The 19,192-nt window shown below is 37.1% G+C and overlaps 1 protein-coding gene across 5 annotated transcripts in view; it reads left to right on the top strand.

Annotated features, from left to right (window-relative positions):
• The first annotated feature begins 278 nt into the window (after window positions 1-278).
• LOC137596221 (rho GTPase-activating protein 42) overlaps window positions 279-19,192 on the top strand; it is a 68,059-nt gene continuing 49,145 nt past the window's right edge. For 4 of the 5 annotated variants that reach the window (XM_068316530.1, XM_068316531.1, XM_068316532.1 and 1 more), the window contains exons 1-2: window positions 279-557; window positions 16,076-16,171. In XM_068316530.1, the coding sequence (XP_068172631.1) occupies window positions 404-557; window positions 16,076-16,171 (250 nt within the window). In that variant the 5' untranslated portion in view covers window positions 279-403. Of the gene's footprint in view, window positions 558-1,911; window positions 2,007-16,075; window positions 16,172-19,192 lie in introns of all 5 variants that reach the window. The other variant, XM_068316534.1, reaches the window with a different exon arrangement.

Consider the following 19,192-nt stretch of genomic DNA (forward strand, 5'->3'; position numbering starts at 1 on the left):
ATACATTTTTATGAAAATTAGTGTTAAAAAAACGTAAAAGTAAGGAAATTATTAGTTTTCACTGCATTATTTTTTTGTATTATTGTTTGTCTTTTTCATGCAATTCTTTTTTTTTTTCGATAATTTTGATGAAATCTGACTTTTCGTTTAGGGAGGACTGAGCTTGGGTTTAAAATAAGTGTAAAATAACCATATCTAACCAGCAGGAGTCACACGACCACTATTTTTTTTTTTTAATGATAAGTAGTCGAAACTTAGAAAATCAAAGCGGAAGTGAGAACTTGAAAGGAAGGAAAACTCTTCGGGGGAATTCGAAGAGGGCTGTGTTACATCGGAACTACGTGATGAAAAACATACAAGCCGAGTTCTAAAGATTGAGAATAAAGTTAGTCGCTGCGGTGCCATGGGACTCCCTACTTTAGAGTTCACCGACTCTTTCCTGGACAGTCCGGACTTCAGAGAGCGCATTAAATGCCATGAAATCGAGCTTGAGAGGACAAATAAATTCATCAAGGAGCTCATCAAGGATGGGAACATGCTCATCACTGCGCTCAAGAGTAAGTCAAGTCGCACAACGTGGACCTTTTCAGCTCTAGAAATAATATTTTTGCCGGCCTAACAGCCAATACCTAAAAGTCACAGGCGACTTGCAAACATTGGATGCTTTGAGTGCGTTGAAGTGTCTGTTTAGAGGTTCTTCTTTGAAACTGGACACACCCGGAGCTGAATCACCCTCACTCCCATCGGGAAACATCTTATTAACAGTTAAAAAGCTTTAAATATGACCTAAAACCACACTTAAACCATTATTCTGACGTCTTTGTCTTTTCTTTTAATCCCTGCCTCTGCTGCACACATGCAAAGACTTGTCCGACAGAGCAGCGACTGAAGACCAGCGTGTCTGCGCGTTATCAGTGTTTCTACTCTGCTCCAGCACCGACTAATAAGGTCACAGGCAGACACGCACCACTGACATGAATTAGTGCATTGTGAAAGATTCAGGCATACCCAAGGCTTTTAAGCCACATATGCAGAGTTCAGAGAAAATGAAGATATTGAGCAGGAGCTGGGTGATTAAATGATTGGGGCACCAGCACTTGTCTTGTCACTTGTTCAATCTGAGATTTCACTGTGATGATTAAAGTGGACTTCCTGTCCTGCTTGCATCCCTGTAGGGATCTGCACATGTTAACGTACCTGTGAGATGAAGAATGATTAGAAAATACAGACCTCATTACTGTAGACAATTTACTTTACTTAACATTTACTTAACATTAGACTGTATAACCAGCAGTCCTCCCAGCAGACCACTCAAAGAACTCACCAAACTCAAAGAACAAAACGTTCTAATTCTGGATGAACAATGTAATCATCAGCCTGTAGTGTATATTTTTTTGATGTGTGAATATAACTGTACATTCTGATAATATGATATATGTTAATATGTTTCCAATATGTGAATATGTCAATACCATATGTTTCAGATGTTAATATGTATGTATATTATTTAACTATTTATGTTTGACCCCCCCTGCTGCCACGATCGCACAAATTTCCCCACTGTGGGACAATAAAGGTTATTATAATAATAATAATGATCATTATTATTATTATTATTATTATTATTGTTACCTTGTCTATACAGACAGTTTCAGTACAATACATGTACATACTGTACATGTACCACTGCTTTTTGTTGCGATGGATGGATGGACAGATGGGTAGATGAATGGATGGATGGATGGATGGATGGATGGATGGATGGATGGATGGATGGAATTTCATAAGTTTATGTAGAATATTGAGAATGAGGTTGTAGAAAAAATGAAGGGGGACATTCTGAGAATGGGGGTAGTTTCTTTTTCCATCCGTGCACAATCAATCCTTCAGTGGTCTTTATTTCACTTTCAGTACCATCTTTATCACCTTTGTGACAGCAGAAACCTCAATCTTCTCCTGCCCTGGACAATTCTTGGCTGGCTTCTCATATGAGCTGGAGATGAAAGGTCACAATAATGCATGAAATGCTTCCTAAATCAGCTGATCTGGTCTATAAGCTTCATGAAAATCAAAGCATGTGGCATGTGAACAAGATAACGAAAAGCAAAAGTTAAATCAGTAATTGCTATAATTATATTATTTTTGTATAATAGATGTATTGTTTTACTTGCATTAGTTTAATATTTGTGCAGAAAAAAGTATTTTACCAAAGACTATTGTATGTGTTATGTAGTAGCGTAATGCATAACATTTAAGTCTAAATCTGGATTTTTTCAGGAAAGGACCCCTGTTTGTCAATGAAGCTCAAAATAATGCTCAGCAGACAGTAGACATTCTAACAGGATTTCAGGTTTTTAAATTTCTTTCACATTAAAGCATTATTGGAATTGAAAATGTTAAATTTAGACTCATCAGACCAAGATATAGATTTTATCTGTCCATTAGTTGTGGTTTATGACCCAAGGACTCCTCTTGTGACTGGATTCCCTCAGTTGTGGTTTATTTGTAGGCATTTGATCATGAATGCTTGACTCACCCACAGCCCTCTCAATAGTTGCTATTGAGATATACCTGTACAGTAACTGCTCCTTGAACTCTGGCATGCATTTATGTGGGCTTTAATCCAAGGAGCTGTTGATCAGCTAATTCTGTGTCCAGTCATTCTCATCAGTACAGTATATCTACTGCTGCAGAGCTTATTCTTGATCCCCCTTTCAGATCATGATAAAGGGCCAGTACACCTTTATTCCACCCTTTGGTTATGAACACAGCAAAGGTGTAATGGGAGTCTGTGTTTTCATCTAAGATAAAGGCAGAGGATGCAATACCGTCCTTTGGAGAAGAATTAACACAAGGGAGAAATGCAGGATGTTGTTCTGAAGTTATAACTTTGTATTTAGTATGTGACCCACATCCAGACGCTTTACAAACTATAGTAGCAGCAACAATTAACTCAAAGATGAAACTGAAAAAGTTTTGTTTACTTTAAGTATAGTAACTTGTACAGACTTTCGACATACATACACTCATTTCCATCTGTTTTCCCCCATTCTTTCTCAAGTCCATGTTCTGTTTTGAGTGTTAATCTAATATCAATTAAAACAGCAAAGACCGCTTAGCACCCAGATGATTGTGCCCCTCTGACTATTGACTAGAATGTGGTATTTCTGAGTGTAACTGAAGGCCAAATCAGTTCTGTAACCAGACTGCTCTGTCAGTAGGCAGGGCACCACAGGTGGACAAGAACACCCTTGTGAATGGTTTATTCATAGCAGTTATACTTATATGTAGGATGTCAGCGGTTCTTCTGGTTTAATATCAAAGATGACCTTAAAACTTTGTGTTGCCTTGAAATGTCTTAAGGTCTCAATACTTCTTTTTGTCTCCTAACAGAAATGTATTGAAACTTTGTTTTGTTTATGTGAAACATGTCATAGATAAGGCCCTGTTGAACTACACCAACAATGTCTCTGGTTTCGTGAAGAAAACACAAGGTTAAAAAATAATAATAGTAGTAACATGAAACTGACAGTGTGTTAATTATTACATGAAATAAGCCAGTACTTCGCCGCGACTGAGCAGTTACAGGTAGGAATGTTTAGGAATGGCTAGTATTTGTCTTCTCTTTAGTAATGAATAGAACAGTCCTCTAAGTGGGAATCCCGTTTCGGTCAAGGCTAGTCTGAGAGCCCTGGAGCTAAGAGATGTAGGTAAATCATTGATATTCTTTAACTTAAGATTCCATAGAGGTTTGTGACCTTTTTTTGACCTATCAACAGTGGTGACATTAATAGAATACTTTTAATGGGAGCTTTTTTCGTAATAGCAATGAACTCATGTTTCAAGCTAGAATACTATACCATGATTAATTTGGTTTCACATGTGCTCTCTGTGTAAATGAGGCCTGTTGAGCCAAGGTTGTCTAGCTCATCACCTCTAATGTGCTCATGCAAGTTACTAAAACTGCAGTTTTTACATCTTACACATATAACTACCATACTTTAACAGCGTTACTATAAGACTAATAAAATCACACTTTAACTGTGTTTTTATTATCCACCTGGATCATCAAGGATCTGGATCAAGTTCATATCAACCCTAGAGGTGGTTCATAGGTACATTAGGTACATAGGTAAATAGGTACAAAATTAACCATTTTGTGAGTAAGGTTGCAGAAACTGTAGTTACAGCAAATAAAATTATTTTTAGTTGTGATAGAAAACTTGTATGAAAAGTGTGTGCATGAAGCCATGAGATCTTATTGGGGATTGCTCTGAAAATTTGTCTGCAACGTCTGTTTTTAAACTTTTACAGGTTTATGCTCAAATCACATAAGCACCTGTAATACTCAAAAAGTATATTTCTCAATGGAGAAAACTAGTTTTGATATGATGGGTAATAGACATCTATGGTGGTACCATTTCTGTAGCCTTGGTCTGCCCAGATGAACTGCAGGCTCGGATGATTTCAGTGAAACTGTTTAATTATAAAATGTATGATTTTGTCAAATAGAGAAAATGAGAGTGTGCAATACTATTGTGGATTGACTATCTTATTTTTGTAACAGACATTTCTAACCGTCTTTTTGATAGTGTTTGTAAATGAAATGTTTACAAAGTCTGCAGAGTCACATTAGTTTTACAACTTTTGCAAGAGACCACACACATATTAATAACATTCATAAATGAAAATAACAGCTTAATAGCAGTTATCATCATACGTAATTTTTCTAAAGAGTTTTGGGGTTTTAAGTTAAGTCATGATTTGTTCAGTATTTTCAGTAAACATTTAATTTTTGTAAATTTTTACAAATTAAAGTGGCGTTTCATCATTACTGGACAACATCCCAGTCTTCACTGGCTATTACTACTCCATGTCCACACCTGGTCATCAGCTACAGGGTGACGCTTCCACCTTTACTTTATTATGGATCCCCCATTAGCACTTGCAAATAAGTGTGGCCATTCTTTCTGGGGTCCAGTACACAGACAAGACAACATATCATTCATACAACAAATGCAATACACAGACATACAATGGTTCACTTCTAGAAGGATAACACATAGTTTAAATTCTAATTTCAGCATCATGAAATATATCAGCAGATAGGCTTTTCCTAGCTTTTTTTTTCCCCTCCCATTTTCTTACTTTATCTCTCTCCCTCCAAATAAACTAGATAGAATTCAATAAACAAAACAAGATTCAGAGTACATATATAAAAACAAATCAATAAAAATAAAAATGAATACAGTTAAAACCTGTGAATGAAAAGTTGATAGAGCTGTTACTATTCCAAAAATATGGTATTGAGCAACTGTGAAAGACCATATTAGACCATTCCACCTATGTACTAATACTTTTGAGGCATGTATATAATATGATTTAAAAACTCATTTAAACTACATTTAGAAGCTGTTGTATTGCCTGAACACATAGCGTGTGGGCTTTTGTTGCTTTAAATGAGGTCACAAAAATGTTCAGTTGAGGGAACTCTTAAGTGGTTGTTTGTCTGTGTGCAGATGATGCTGTCTAGGCTCAGCAACAGGAAATGTCCCGTAAACATGCTTGGATAACCATCTCCCCAACCTCTTTCAACAATATTTAGCTGGACATCGTTTGCTTCATTGTTTGTGTTCCTTTTCTATGCATAGCTCTTCTGGTCTGACTGTAGAACAGCCAGTGAGTTGCAGATTTATGGTGTTTAATGTGCTGCTGCTGCTTAGACTACTTTGAGGAATTTGAGCTCCTGTATTGAAATTTAATAAATCATACAGTTCATTATGTGACTTGTTTGGCAATCAAGCCAAGCAACCTGGTAAGCACAGTTCATTTATCAGAGCAAGGAATTGGGATGTTTTTGTGGACGTATTTTAATAAAGGGGAAATATTTTGTATTCCAAACCTGCTTTTCCATAAACAGCAAAGACACACAAAAAAAAACCTCATTTGATTTGAGAATGAGGTCTGCTCTGAGCTACTCTGTTGTTTCTCTGTCAGTCAAAGTGAGTGCCATAGTGAACACCGCATTTTCAAGCTTTTGTTACACCTTCATCCTGAAAAATATTAGGGGTTGTATTTGTGTGTTATCTCCACGTTACAAACTTGCCCTTATACTCGTCAACTAGACATGTTGTTTTAGCACTAAATCCACATTTTTGTCTTTTTGTCCAGTGTCATTGAAATGCTGTGCTTTCCCAGTCAGTAAGTCAACAAACAGCTCAATATTTGTAGAAGAAAAAGCATCATCGGTATTAATTCCCTGTAGGAGGATTTTTTTTTCCATCTAGTTGTTAGTTGATATATATGTTTGTGTGGGCGTGTGTGTGTGTTTTAGGCCTGTACACACACACACACACACACACACACAAGAGACCTGTAAGCATGCAGATAATGAGACGTAGAGCAGCAGGCAGCCCTTATGAACGACTTGTAAGGGGACGGTGCCTTGCTCAAGGGCACTTTCGCAGTGTTCAGGAGTGGAACTGGCATCTCTCCAATACCAGTTCACATTCCAAACATTTTGGTCCACATGGGCCTTGAACCGGTCACCCTCCGGTCCCCAGCCCAAGACCCAATGTACTGAGCTACCACCACCTCCAAATGATCAAAAAAAGAAATCAAGAATATTACTGTTATGAGTGCGTTCTTTTCAGTTTAGTTAAATGAAATTATTTTTTTTAGAAGTGAGATGAAATGATGAGAAATTTGAATTTGCCACATTACACCCATGATTTTTATATGTTACATTTAAAAATAAGCTTGGCTGGTGAACATCATGAGTTATGTTGTATATTCTTGTGATGAAGGTCAGATTGTACAAGATAATTTTTCACATCAGTTAAACCCACACAAATGGTTTATTCAGACTTTCAATGGAATGCACCACTCACCGACTTCATCAAAATATTTTTGCACCATTGTCTTGCTTAGAATCATGGTCTTGATAAAACCAAGAAAGCTTTTTTGTATTCGGTTTTTTTTTTTTTTTCACATTTTGTAAATGCCATCTGTTATAACAAAAGGAAAATTCTGCTTAGTGCATTTCTTTAAGAATCAACTTAAACTATGATTGATTTTTTTCTTCGATGTCTTCTGTTGTATTAATTACTTGTTCTTCACTTTGAATTGCATTTGACTTGCCCGAAATGCCAATAGAAATAAATTTGACTAGTTGATTAATTTGTCAGTCTGTGTGTCTTTTCAATGAATATATCACAGCTCAGTGTGAAAGCTGTGTCCTTGGTGATAAATGGTGAAGGTTAGCTTGACTGTCATTTTAATTCTGGCATATTATTATGACTATCATAAACCTTTTCTTTAGAGTAACATAGTTCACAATAGAATTGAGTCAGAATCATATCAATGAATCATGGTCAGCATCTTTCATCTCTGTTTTCATTTTGTATTTCAATGAAATCAATGTAGCTGTAATTCCAGCTGTATATCCAAGGTAAAGCCATGCCTCTTGAAAAAAAGTAAAACTATAACGCCTGCAAGCATATTTGATTTGGAAAGAAATTTTGTGAAATCAATCCATTAGCATCACAGAGCATCGCCATTAATTAAGGGTATTGGAGAGTCGCTGTAAAATGTCCCTGTACCCCAGAGACCATGCTCTGTTATTTTTTCCATGTATACAGCCATACTTGTCTTTAACTGAAGAATTAGGACTCAGAGTGACAAACTGCTACTATGGCCTGCTAGAACAGCAGTTGGCACCAATTTATTTCAGGTTTAATTGTTAGGCCTGAGTTTCTTGCAACTTTTGACTATACGAAACCGTCGGTATGCTGTGGTTGACTCCTCTCAGACAGCCATTCTTCCTCCCCTGCTGGGCAACTGACAGGCGAATGTAATAATAAGTGGTTGAAAGAGACCTTACCCGAGGGACCCCTCCTCCAATACAATACCTTCAAATGGAATCAAAGTAGCAAAATGCACCCTACTGTTGCATGAAAGAGATTTCCCTGCCTCTCGTTAAGCTGGGTGTGTCGAAGTGTTCCCCTTTGAGGACCCTCTCATCTGAAATCAGTTGTATCACACTGACAAGATAAAATGAAGATGAGTTTGATCTACAGGCAGACACTGGACTGTCTCTACTAGAGATGAGTATATTTTAAGTTTTATTTTGTTTTTGTTTTCCTCAATAAAAGACAAAGATCTGAAGTTTGGGAATGTCCCTCGAGTATATTAAATAGGAAACTCCTTGACTACATATCAAGTCTTTTCGGGGGAGTTATAAATGTTTAGCTCTTTATGCTGTTTATCCTATTATCTTTCTATATTTCATGACGCTGTGGACAGACATATTAGTCTGTAGGGTGTATAAACTCTGCAAGGGAAGCCTTTGGAGTTGCTGTCACTGTACAATTATTGTTATGACCAATGCCCTCACAATTTATGTCCAAAAGCCTTAATGATATTGGAGGTATTATCCAACTTTGCAGTAAATCAAAAAGCAAATAAAATGGGATGGAAATTCAATTTATTTTAAGCTACCTTTTCAAGCATTATCTGCAATCAATAAATCCTACCACAAAAGAACCATATGATTTCATTATGAGGAGACTGTCATAATGTGATACTAAGTATGTATTACTCTACCAAATTCGATTCATGAATTGTACTGTTTTTCTTTATTTCTCTTTGTGTTTATTCTTAGATCACAAAGTAACTTAAAGGTGAATAGAGCATGTGTGTTATAAAATGGAAACTTTCTTGTGGTGTTTTGTAAAGGATTGTCAGCAGGTGGGTTTTGGTTGTAAGCAGGAGCCCTGAAGCTGAGATAAAAGATGTACCAAGCTACATGTTGTTACTGACAGACATAGTGCTCTGTCACGCCTCACGCACTGGACAACAAATGAGATTATACCCAAATATCAAACATTCTAACATTCTAAGATCCTCTGAGTGGTCTAATCTAAATCTAACCTTCTCTCTAAGATTCTCAAACATTCTCCCTCATATAATGTTACTTTGCCATTATAAGATCTTCTCTTTATTTAATGTTGTCAAAATACATGGTTGTAATCTTAAAAGTAATTGCTTCAAATTAAACATTAATTTAATATGAATAAATAAGTGGGCGGCACTGTGGTGCAGAGGGTAGTGCCGTCACCTCACAGCAAGAAGGTTGCAGGTTGCAGTCCTGTCTGTGTGGAGTTGGTATATTCTCACCATGTCTACCTAGGGTTCTCAAGCTTCCTCTTACCTCCATAAACATGCAATTTAGGTGAATGGATTGATGTAAATTGACCGTAGGTGTAAGTGTGTGCATATGTAGTCGTTTTTGTGGCTCTGCAATGCGGTGGTAACGTGTCCAGGGTGCACACACCTCTCTCCCGTAGTCAGCTGGGATAGGTTTCAGCATGGTGGAAAAGCAACTGCAAAAGAGATGATTACAGTCATCTCGTCGTCAAGAAAATGGATGGATGGATGAATAAATAAGTTGCCACAGTGTTAAAATTCTATGGTGTACAGTAATTACTTTGTTAAGGTTAAAATATAATAAGGAACAAATGTGTCTCCTTTGTAAAGGGATATGTGAGGAATATGGACACTATTGTTTTGATCATTTGACCTGCCAAGGCAGATGAAAGAATATCTAAATATCTGAATCTATATATCCATAGATTCATATAAACATACAATTAGCAGAAAAGGAAATATAATAAAAATATAATGTATATGCAGTAAGTTGATTTGACAGTTTACAGTGAACTTGCCAGTTTCGAAAATAAGACAAATATTATTAAATTAAATTTAATCAACTGTGAGAAGGTGTTACAGGCTGTTAGTTCTGGGTTGACTAAAAAGAAGACAGGTGAGAAAGACTTAACTGTTACTTAACAAGATGGACCACAGTACACGCTTTTATTTTGTGTTTTCTGTACATTCTTTCAGCTGTTGCTCTGTATGGACACAAAGACACACTTTTCCGTGCTTTTTTGCTGGTCTCAGCGGTGGACCCTGCTCAAATAACTCCAGGCCATGACCACAAAAACTTGACATAAGTGTGAGTGAAACGTGTTTGGGTACACAATCAAAATTAAAAAACCTTTTAACAACCTCACACTATCAGAGGTTTACAGTTGTTTTCCACTTTAGAACATGGATTGAATGCCCAACCCTACACAGTTTAGTGTTATATGTGTTTAATGTGGATTGAGTGAAATGACACAGTGGCATAATGTTCACAGGAGCTTCTGGGTTCAAATCACCCAATGGAATAGAGTATTTATTTGGAGGAGTTTGAAGGCTCCGTCTTGGTCCTTTGGCTTCCTCCTACAGTCTCAAAGTATGTAGTAGAGGTGAAACGGAGTCTTAATGAATTGACAACAGACAGGTCCATACCATGAGAACATTGTCATTGCAGCTTTTGGTCAGAGGAATTTGGTTTGGAAGAGTGAAAGTACATTAGACCAAGTCATTCCTTCAACTGAAGAGCAGGAAAGATGCACCAAATGTGACTAGAACTTTGATATCAGGCTAGATAGTTCAAAGTTGCTGTTAAGGAAACAAAATCACCACTGGCTGAGCTCTGGGGAGAAGAAGCTCATGATACTGAACAGAGATAAATGGCACTGGAGAAGGAGGGGCAAGTGGGCTGGGAGGCGAAGTGCATTCCTGGTTGATCCATGTGGATTCACCAAGTTTCTATTGGGGTAAATGACCACTTTCTGTGCAACAACCTGATAAAGAGATAAGTGCTATGGCCTTACCCCTTTCATACCGTCACCCAATGTAGAATTCAACACTGGGGAGCCCACTTGGAAGGAAGTCTAGGAAGGTTACAGCAGCTCGAGTCAAATCGGGTCCAAGATATCTTACTGTTCAGAGTGTTTTGGAATCCATCTCAATCCTCATCTTGGAAGGGAAGACCTTCTTCAGTGTCCTATACAGAGGTTTGAGAGACGTCTTCCTCAAGAACATCTACTTCAGCATCTCCAGAAAGACAGTGTACCTGATGTATCAGCATATCTAGAATAAACCAATGCAGTAACCCAACTAATATAGGATGCATGGGAGGGAAATGGAGACCATGAAGTGCTGTAGCTCAACCTGAATGGAGGATTATTACTTGGTGTACCATCTCAGTTTGCCTCTTTGCAAAAACCCTTATCACCATTATCAGATTATTATCATCATCGCAAATAGCACTTTCATTACATGGCAGGTGATATTGATTATGTTCTGAGGGGATCATAGGGAGGAGGCACAGGAACTTATAGAGCAATGCTGAAGAACTGGAAGAAAAGTATGTCACAAACCCATAGAGTTGGGTGTAGAGGCTTGGCTGGACACTCGATAAGGACTAAACCCTACTTGGCATCACTAGGGCTGCAAAACAGAGAGCCATCAAATCCACCATGGAGGCAGCAGAGAGAGCCTCTTGATTGCTTGTGTTCATAAGGAGTCATCAGTGGACTAATACTGCTGTACCACAAACCAGGGCCTGATCAACCCTGGCTTGGTCATCTGAGGAAGGATATTTGATGTAGTAAAGACCTGAAACTCCCAGCTATCCGAGCAACATCACTGATGATGTGTCCCAGAACATTAAAGGATGTGTCTTTAATTGTTTTTTCTAAAAGATCCGTAGAGGAATGAAAATGCTTTTTTTGTTTGTTGTTGAGTAAATGATTTATCATAATGGAATTGTAAAAGTTTTTTAAGTGGATGTCTAAGTAAAAAAAAAAAAAAACATTTTAGAAAGCTATACATCTCTTGTTTGCCTGTTGATCCTAAGGGTGCAATAGAATAAAATTCGCTGTAGAGCTCACTTGATTCCCTTTGGACTTTTTCACCTACTTGATTAAATAAATTAAGAAACGTCTTATAAAATGAACATAATAGTGGTCACCATTATTCTGATAAGAACTGTGATTTTACTTCATATAGCTTATCATTTGCAGAAGTTACACATTTCTTTTTATTCTGATCTGAAACAGCTGGTTTTTCTATCACACACACACACACACACACACACACACACACACACACACACACACACACACACACACACACACATACACACACAGTATCACGTACGAAATGCCTGCTTCTTTCAGGAGTTGTAGAGGAGATTAAATATCTGGAGAGTCGTTGAAGTCTCCACTTTCTCTACATCAAAGGAATGTTTTTGTCATTTCTGATTTCTTCCCTTTTTTTCTAGAATACAGTCTAGTGACATGCCACCATTTCCCCCCTAAATAGCTCCAAACTTTTGTTTTGTTTACTGCAATTTCGATGATCAGGCAAGCATACTACATTGAGCTATGTAAAAACAAACCTTTAATCCATTTGTTGTCCTGTCATTTAATTTAGAAGCGGAAGAATGCATTTTTGGGTCAAGGACAATGCCTTTTCATTAGATTAAACTCAATTTCCAACCATTAACCTAACCTGCATGTATGTCGTAGCTACATGCTAAAACATATGTTATGACTATAGATATCCATCACCACTGAAATGGCTGCCCTCAGGCAGTTTTAAAGAAAATGTTTGATCTACTCAATCATTTAATCCCTCCATCTTTGTCGCTCAGTTTCTTCCTCCAAGTTCTATCCATCAAGTTGTTTATGTGTCCATTAGTTGACTAAAGATCAATGATCCCACAATGTAAAGGAAAGTGAATAAAAAAAGATGGATCCACAGCTTTATCTACCACCTACCTTGACAAAGCCTAATACATCCTCCAAGTTTCATGGCATCTGTTCAGTAGTGCCTGTGTAATCTTGCTCACAGAAAGGCAGACAAAATAACCAAACAACAGGCACCAAAGGTAACCATCTGGCCCTCCAAAACTAAAATAAGCATTATGACACATTTCTCAGTGAAAAAGCTGGATGACAAAAAAAAAACAAATTTATAAGTAAAGTACCTCAATATGTGAATGTAGATTGCAAACAATTGGCAAAGACATTTAAAGAGATAAAACACCCCAAAAGCAGAGAGTCTTTGTCTCTATCGACTAAAAGATTTAATTGTACATCCTGGAATGTGTAACAGTGATTATTCCTTTACTGCTTGCCTAAAGTTAAAAAGGTTTCTCATTTGTCTTCTTTTGTATTGATTATCTTTCTATTAATCACTGCTACTCTTTCTGTTGATCACTTTAAGTGAGTTTGTTTCAGGAGAACTACTTCCTGCAGTGCTCACTAATGAGCAATGGACCAAAATTGTACGCGTGGAAACCCAACCTTAGTAAATAATGCATATAAAAATGAAATTAGTACAGAATGGTTTAGCGAGGTCTTTCTCAAGTATTGCAGTGATTAATTATATGAACATACAATGGTAATATGTTTTCATAAATATGGTCATGTTGGGACATAGCAACAATAGAGTAGTTACACAATTTAGAGGAGACAATCAAATAAATCTGAAAGAGTACTATTTATTACTTACGAAAAAGCAGCATTTTAAAATGTGGACAGGATATAAGACTGCATTGCCAAGCTCAACCTTTGGCCCATTATTTTTTATGTTCAAAATGCATTCCCATATGTGAAGTGGTGTTTGTTTCATGCATATACAGTACATAGTTTAATATTTGGAAGGGTATGCACTGCTCATCATAGATTCTGTTGCTATTACGAGCGATAAGTGAGCACTAAAGCTTGTGTAATATGGTCTCACTCCCTACTCATTAAATATTACTATCAATATGACTCAGCTTTAAAAGTCTAATAAATAATATATTACTATATTTTCCTTTCTAATGTTTTCAGGTACACTATCAGATATTATCAGGAACTTACTGATAAAATAATTATCAAAACTTCACCACAAGAACTATGGTTATCAACAGTTTTAGATATATTTCAGTTGGCACTGCATTGCTGGACATTAAGTTAGATGCTAAGAGTGATGCTTGCTTGCTGGTCGCCAATGACGTATGACGCCCAACTGACCACTGAATACGGAATCTGCTGCGGTGCAGATTTTTAAGCTTTTCTGACCAAAGGGATGACGCTGCACATATAAAATTTATGTTTTCTTCTATTTTTCATAATGATGAATAACATATATGTCACTTAAAATTAACTTCACTGTCCCTTTAAGATATGTATTTTCTTATTTCACATGAAAGAATATTCAAGTTTCTGTTCACTTAAGTAACAATAGGATTGTTGATGATGTGATGTAAGTGTCAGAAGAAGGAAGGGGAGAAGCAATTAGTGAGTTACTGGCAGTGAATATGAGAAAAAATGTGTCAATTTCAAACTGTGGGGGTTGACAATCTAGATTATTTTAGAGTCTCCATCTTGTTTTGCTTTTAATAATTCAACTGAATTATGAGATGTTAAAAGCCTCAATTATGTGCTAAAGCTTCATCCCACTCTTTAAAGTACTTTGAGGTTACCTCAACCTCAACAAGAACATGATCACAGTACTAACACAGCAGACCCACACACCTTACGTAACTAATGTATAAAAATACTGTACCGAAATTGGTTGCATTATGTAAAATTAAATACAATTTCAAGTGATTCATACGTTAAGTAAGCTATTTGCATGTCAACACTGCAGTACGTTTATTACATGCAGATGAAGCTTACTTTTTCTTCCTCCCAACATGTGCTCACTTCTTTTTGTCAATTTACCAGAAACCAAACCATCTATTATCAGATCCGTCTAATTTCTGGAATGCAAATCCTTAAAAAGCTTTATCTTGTAAGGATCCACATTTTCATATATGTATAAGTCGTTATTTAAAGATACACTCCAGAATTTATTCAGTCTCAGAAAGAGTTCTGTTATGAGCCAGTCTCATATGGTCTTATGCATTCCGTTATGTCATGGTTTCTTATAATGAGTAAATGAAACGGGAGGACAATGTTCAGAAAACTAATACTTAATATTTGGCGCAGTGGGTAGCACAGTGGCCTCACAAAAAATAACCAAAATCAATGCGGATGTTTGTCACTGCTAGTTTACAAGTATACAATCAGCTCTGATTTGGAGAACGCATTCAGATCAAGTCAGCAGCGTTACTGTGCAAATATTTTTTTTCTTCTTTTTACTTGCACAGAAACTCACTAAAATATGCTTGGACTGGATTCAGCCCATTTCTTCTGCACAGAAATAAATGCTGAGGCTCATAGGTACTGGAGTATTCAGAGCCAGTCTCGTATGTGCCAAACTCAACAGTTTCAGTTTCTCACACAAACTTCACATAGCTTCGTAAATGTGTCCATAAAAATGAGATGAAGCGATAACCACTCTACTCTTAATGCATCTGGGATGGTACAGTCATATTTTTTTAAGTAACATCAGTCGTGGATGAGGAAAAAAGGAGGGATAACTTTTTTTCTCAATTGGAAGAAACATTAAACCTTTTCTCTGGATTATGCCAAATGTCAGTGAAAGAAGGTAGCATTTTATCACCTTGAATCATAACTGGAATGCAATGTACATCAACAATACAGTGTGTGTGTGTGTGTGTGTGTGTGTGTGTGTGTGTGTGTGTGTGTGTGTGTGTGTGTGTGTGTGTGTGTGTGTGTGTGTGTGTTTGTGTGTGTGTGTGTGTGTGTGTGTGTGTGTGTGTGCGTTGAATTTTGTGGGACATCTTGCAGCAATAGTTAAAAGTTGCAGGATCATTTTTGAACAATTACAAATACAAATATAGTTTTATATGCCAAGAGAATGTTTGTTTCAAACATTAATATGGCAGCCAATACAAAAAATGAATGTGACCAAGGTATATGAGTTCCCAAACATTAGGTTCTACAGTATGTATTGCTATTTATTTGGTTGATTAATTAAGTTCTACTTGCCCTTTGATTGAAGCAACATTGAGAATTGTGCTCTCATAAAAATTAGTGCTTTTTAAAGATATTCTCCATTTTCAAAATAAATGAAAAAGAAATGTAACTACAAACACACACACACACACACACACACACACACACACAATATTATTAGCCTCAACACGTGGATATGTAGTGCAAAAGGTCCTAATTTTTTATATTATCTTGTCCAGTATTTTATATTATCTATCTATCTTCAGTGTTAAATTCATTTGTACATCCATGTTTTGTTCTGATGCTCAGACCCTCTGATTTTGCAGATCTGTCTGCTGCTGTCCAGAAGTTCTCCCAGTCCCTGCAAGAGTTTCAGTTTGAATGCATAGGCGATGCAGAGACAGATGATGAGGTGAACATTGGTAAGTTTCATTTGGTCAAGCTCAGTCAAGCTCCTGTCTGTCTCCTCAATTCATAAGACGGTCACCTTGGCTGAAGCCTCCTCTAACATTGCTATGAAAAGTCACTTAACAGAAGGGCACATTTTGCTGCAGTATTTATTAAAATATATTACATTTGGGTAATTGATGTGATTAAAATAAAAGGAAAATGTTAATTGTAGGAAGAGTGCAAATTCCTCAGATAGGATTTGTTCTACACTTTACCATAGAGCCGAAAGTTGACTGCCATTCATGTATGGATAATGACATTATTTTGCTTGTCATACTTCCTCTGCACTCTCTCACACCTATAGGAGATCAGAGGGACTAATTGTGATCAGTGTCAGAGATAAATGGAGGTGTAAACCTCCTAGCCACCATTAGGAATATGAAAGCAGCTGCTCAGTGGGCCTGTATTGCTCTAATGGGCAGGACTCCCAGTATGATCCTCCTCCTCTTTTTATTTTTGCTGCTCATTATCCACAGCTCGAGTCCTCTGCTTCATGGAGCTGGAGACTTCTGAATTGCTGTCCATCTGTGAGGCTAGAGTGGGTATCACCATCATCTGTGCAAGGCTGTAATGTTCATCACAAAGCTTAATGAATTGCCATTCTTCCTTTTTTCTCTCAAAGCTGCAGTGTGTGTATTATACAGAGGGGATCAGAAGCCCAATTATGTCTATTGGAAAAAATCCACAGCCAAATCTAAGCCTCATTAGATTCAAACATGCTTTAATTTGAGGCCATCCATGCTTTCTCTGGACTTTTGTCAAGAGCAGTGTTAATCACAAACTGAACAATGGATATGTAAGCTGCTCACCTGCTGTGTCGCTAGTCCTGCTGTGTATTTACATTGCTCAGATAACAGAGCCATAGGTATCTTATCGATTGTCTATTGTAGACGATAACTTAATTTATAATAGATTTAATCCAGTTTACAACATTTCAACAGTACAAGTAACAAAGAAATTGAAATTAAATATTGAAGTCTTCTACCATAGTGTAATGCTGTGCAAAATTTTGGACATTGTGAACACTGAGCTTACGAGGTAAATACCATCTGAAAGAGAAATAACTTACATTAAGCTTCACAACAATCTGTCTGCTGGATATCTTCGAGAGAAAAAGCTGTGAGACTATTTTAGGAGGGGAAAATGAAAGATGTTGAAATCGATGTATTCATCATCGAATCTGAGGTTTCTGACTGACATATCTAGACCTTGCTTGAATGCCAGCCACTGTCTTGATGCAGTATTGGTATAGTTCACTTTGATGCTCCAAAATCCCCCACATAACATTGTGATCCTGTGTGTGCTGTAAGACAGGTTCACCTGACCCTTTATTGATTTCCCTTCATGACTTACTGCAGTGACATTCACATTCAATGTCAGTTATCTTGGAATCAATGGGGACAAGAGATTGATGTGGCAATAGAAATTAAAATTTTAGGAAAGGTGTTTTTCATTCATTCAAAAGGTCAATCTTTTAGTTATCAAAAGCTGTTTTGTTGGGACGGATCAAGCCAAAAGACATTGAGAACTACATCTAAAAGAAAAATCAATTAGCAAACAATTACCAATTTAGAAAGGCAACTTTTTAACTCACAAAATGTATCTGAAACAATAAAGTCTTCATAGGTTGGTTTTAAAAACTTACATTAAATTTCATATTGACTCATCAAACGTTGTTCTCGGCTCGGCTCTTGACTTCATAAATTGTATCGCATTCAATACTTTACAAGTTATATTGCCTTTCTTCCTTTTTACCTGTGAGTGATATGCAAGCTATAACCTCAATTTGACTCTCATTTCCTTTCTTGGGAATCTAATCTTGTCCCATCAACAGCTCCAGCTGTGCCCTACAGCCCCCGAGACGTTTGTACTGTTGATAAAAGAGCTGGTAGCGTTACAAGGTGGCTAGCCTACCAGCAGGATAAAGGGAACAAAATCATTGTTCAATTGAAAACAAAAGAAAATGCATTTCTGTTTTCAAAAAGCTTTGGTCTGTAAATTGACTAAACTGTTTGAGGGTCCCCACACCAGGCCGCTGGGAATGATACTGATATCACTGTGTTGGCAAACAGAAACCTGACTGCTGCTAAATTGCTGAACAAGGGATGACACTGGGCTGACAGAGGGCACCCTGCATCTGGTCCTCCGTTTCACAAAGCTGTGAAGCTATGAAGCTATAATTCTCCTGTAGAAATATGATGATATCATGGAGTGTATGCCGAATGTGTTTGGGTCTGCTGAATATAATACAACCTACAAATGGAAGGGCCAGATGGTTTTGAACATAGCAAGTGGATCAGTTTCTCCTACATTGTGATGGTATATTGTAACACAGTGAAAGAAAATAAAGGGAAGCAATCAGTGGGATCCATTCAATTGAAGTATTGTTGTTTTTGATTTTTTTTTTTGCTGCTAGTCTTGGTTTTAAATTGGACAGCTGCATGATTTTATTAGGTTATAAAATGTTCAGCACTGAAAGCTCTAAAGCTGCTGTGACAATAAACATTTTAGCACCATGCTACAGTGCTTTGTGGGGTGCCAGGAACATCTGATGTTTAACTACTGAGCCACTGCGGTAAAGTATCTTTTTTAATCATCTAAATATTACTACACAGTAGATCACTGTGTACTTGCTCATTGATGAACATACTGCACGTAATGTAGCATACATGTCAATGCATTTACAGTACTTCCTGCACTATAAGGCGCACTGGACTATAAGCTGCACCTTCAATGAATGACCTCTTTCAAAACGTTTTCATACATAAGGCACATTGGCTTATAAGGCGCGCATGATTACAAGGCGCACCTTAAATTTAAAACTTATTTTAAAACTTTCACCAGAATAGGGAGCCCATCATTATAAGGTGCATAGAATAGAAACTACTGTAGTAGCTATGGTTGCATTATGCATCCACGAGATTGAGCAAAGATAAAGGGATTGCATTCACAACTGCAACCTTTTCTCAAATTGCAAAAGCTAAGTCACTGCT

The sequence above is a fragment of the Antennarius striatus genome, chromosome 6 (assembly GCF_040054535.1).
Source record: "Antennarius striatus isolate MH-2024 chromosome 6, ASM4005453v1, whole genome shotgun sequence".
Lineage (NCBI taxonomy): Eukaryota > Metazoa > Chordata > Actinopteri > Lophiiformes > Antennariidae > Antennarius > Antennarius striatus.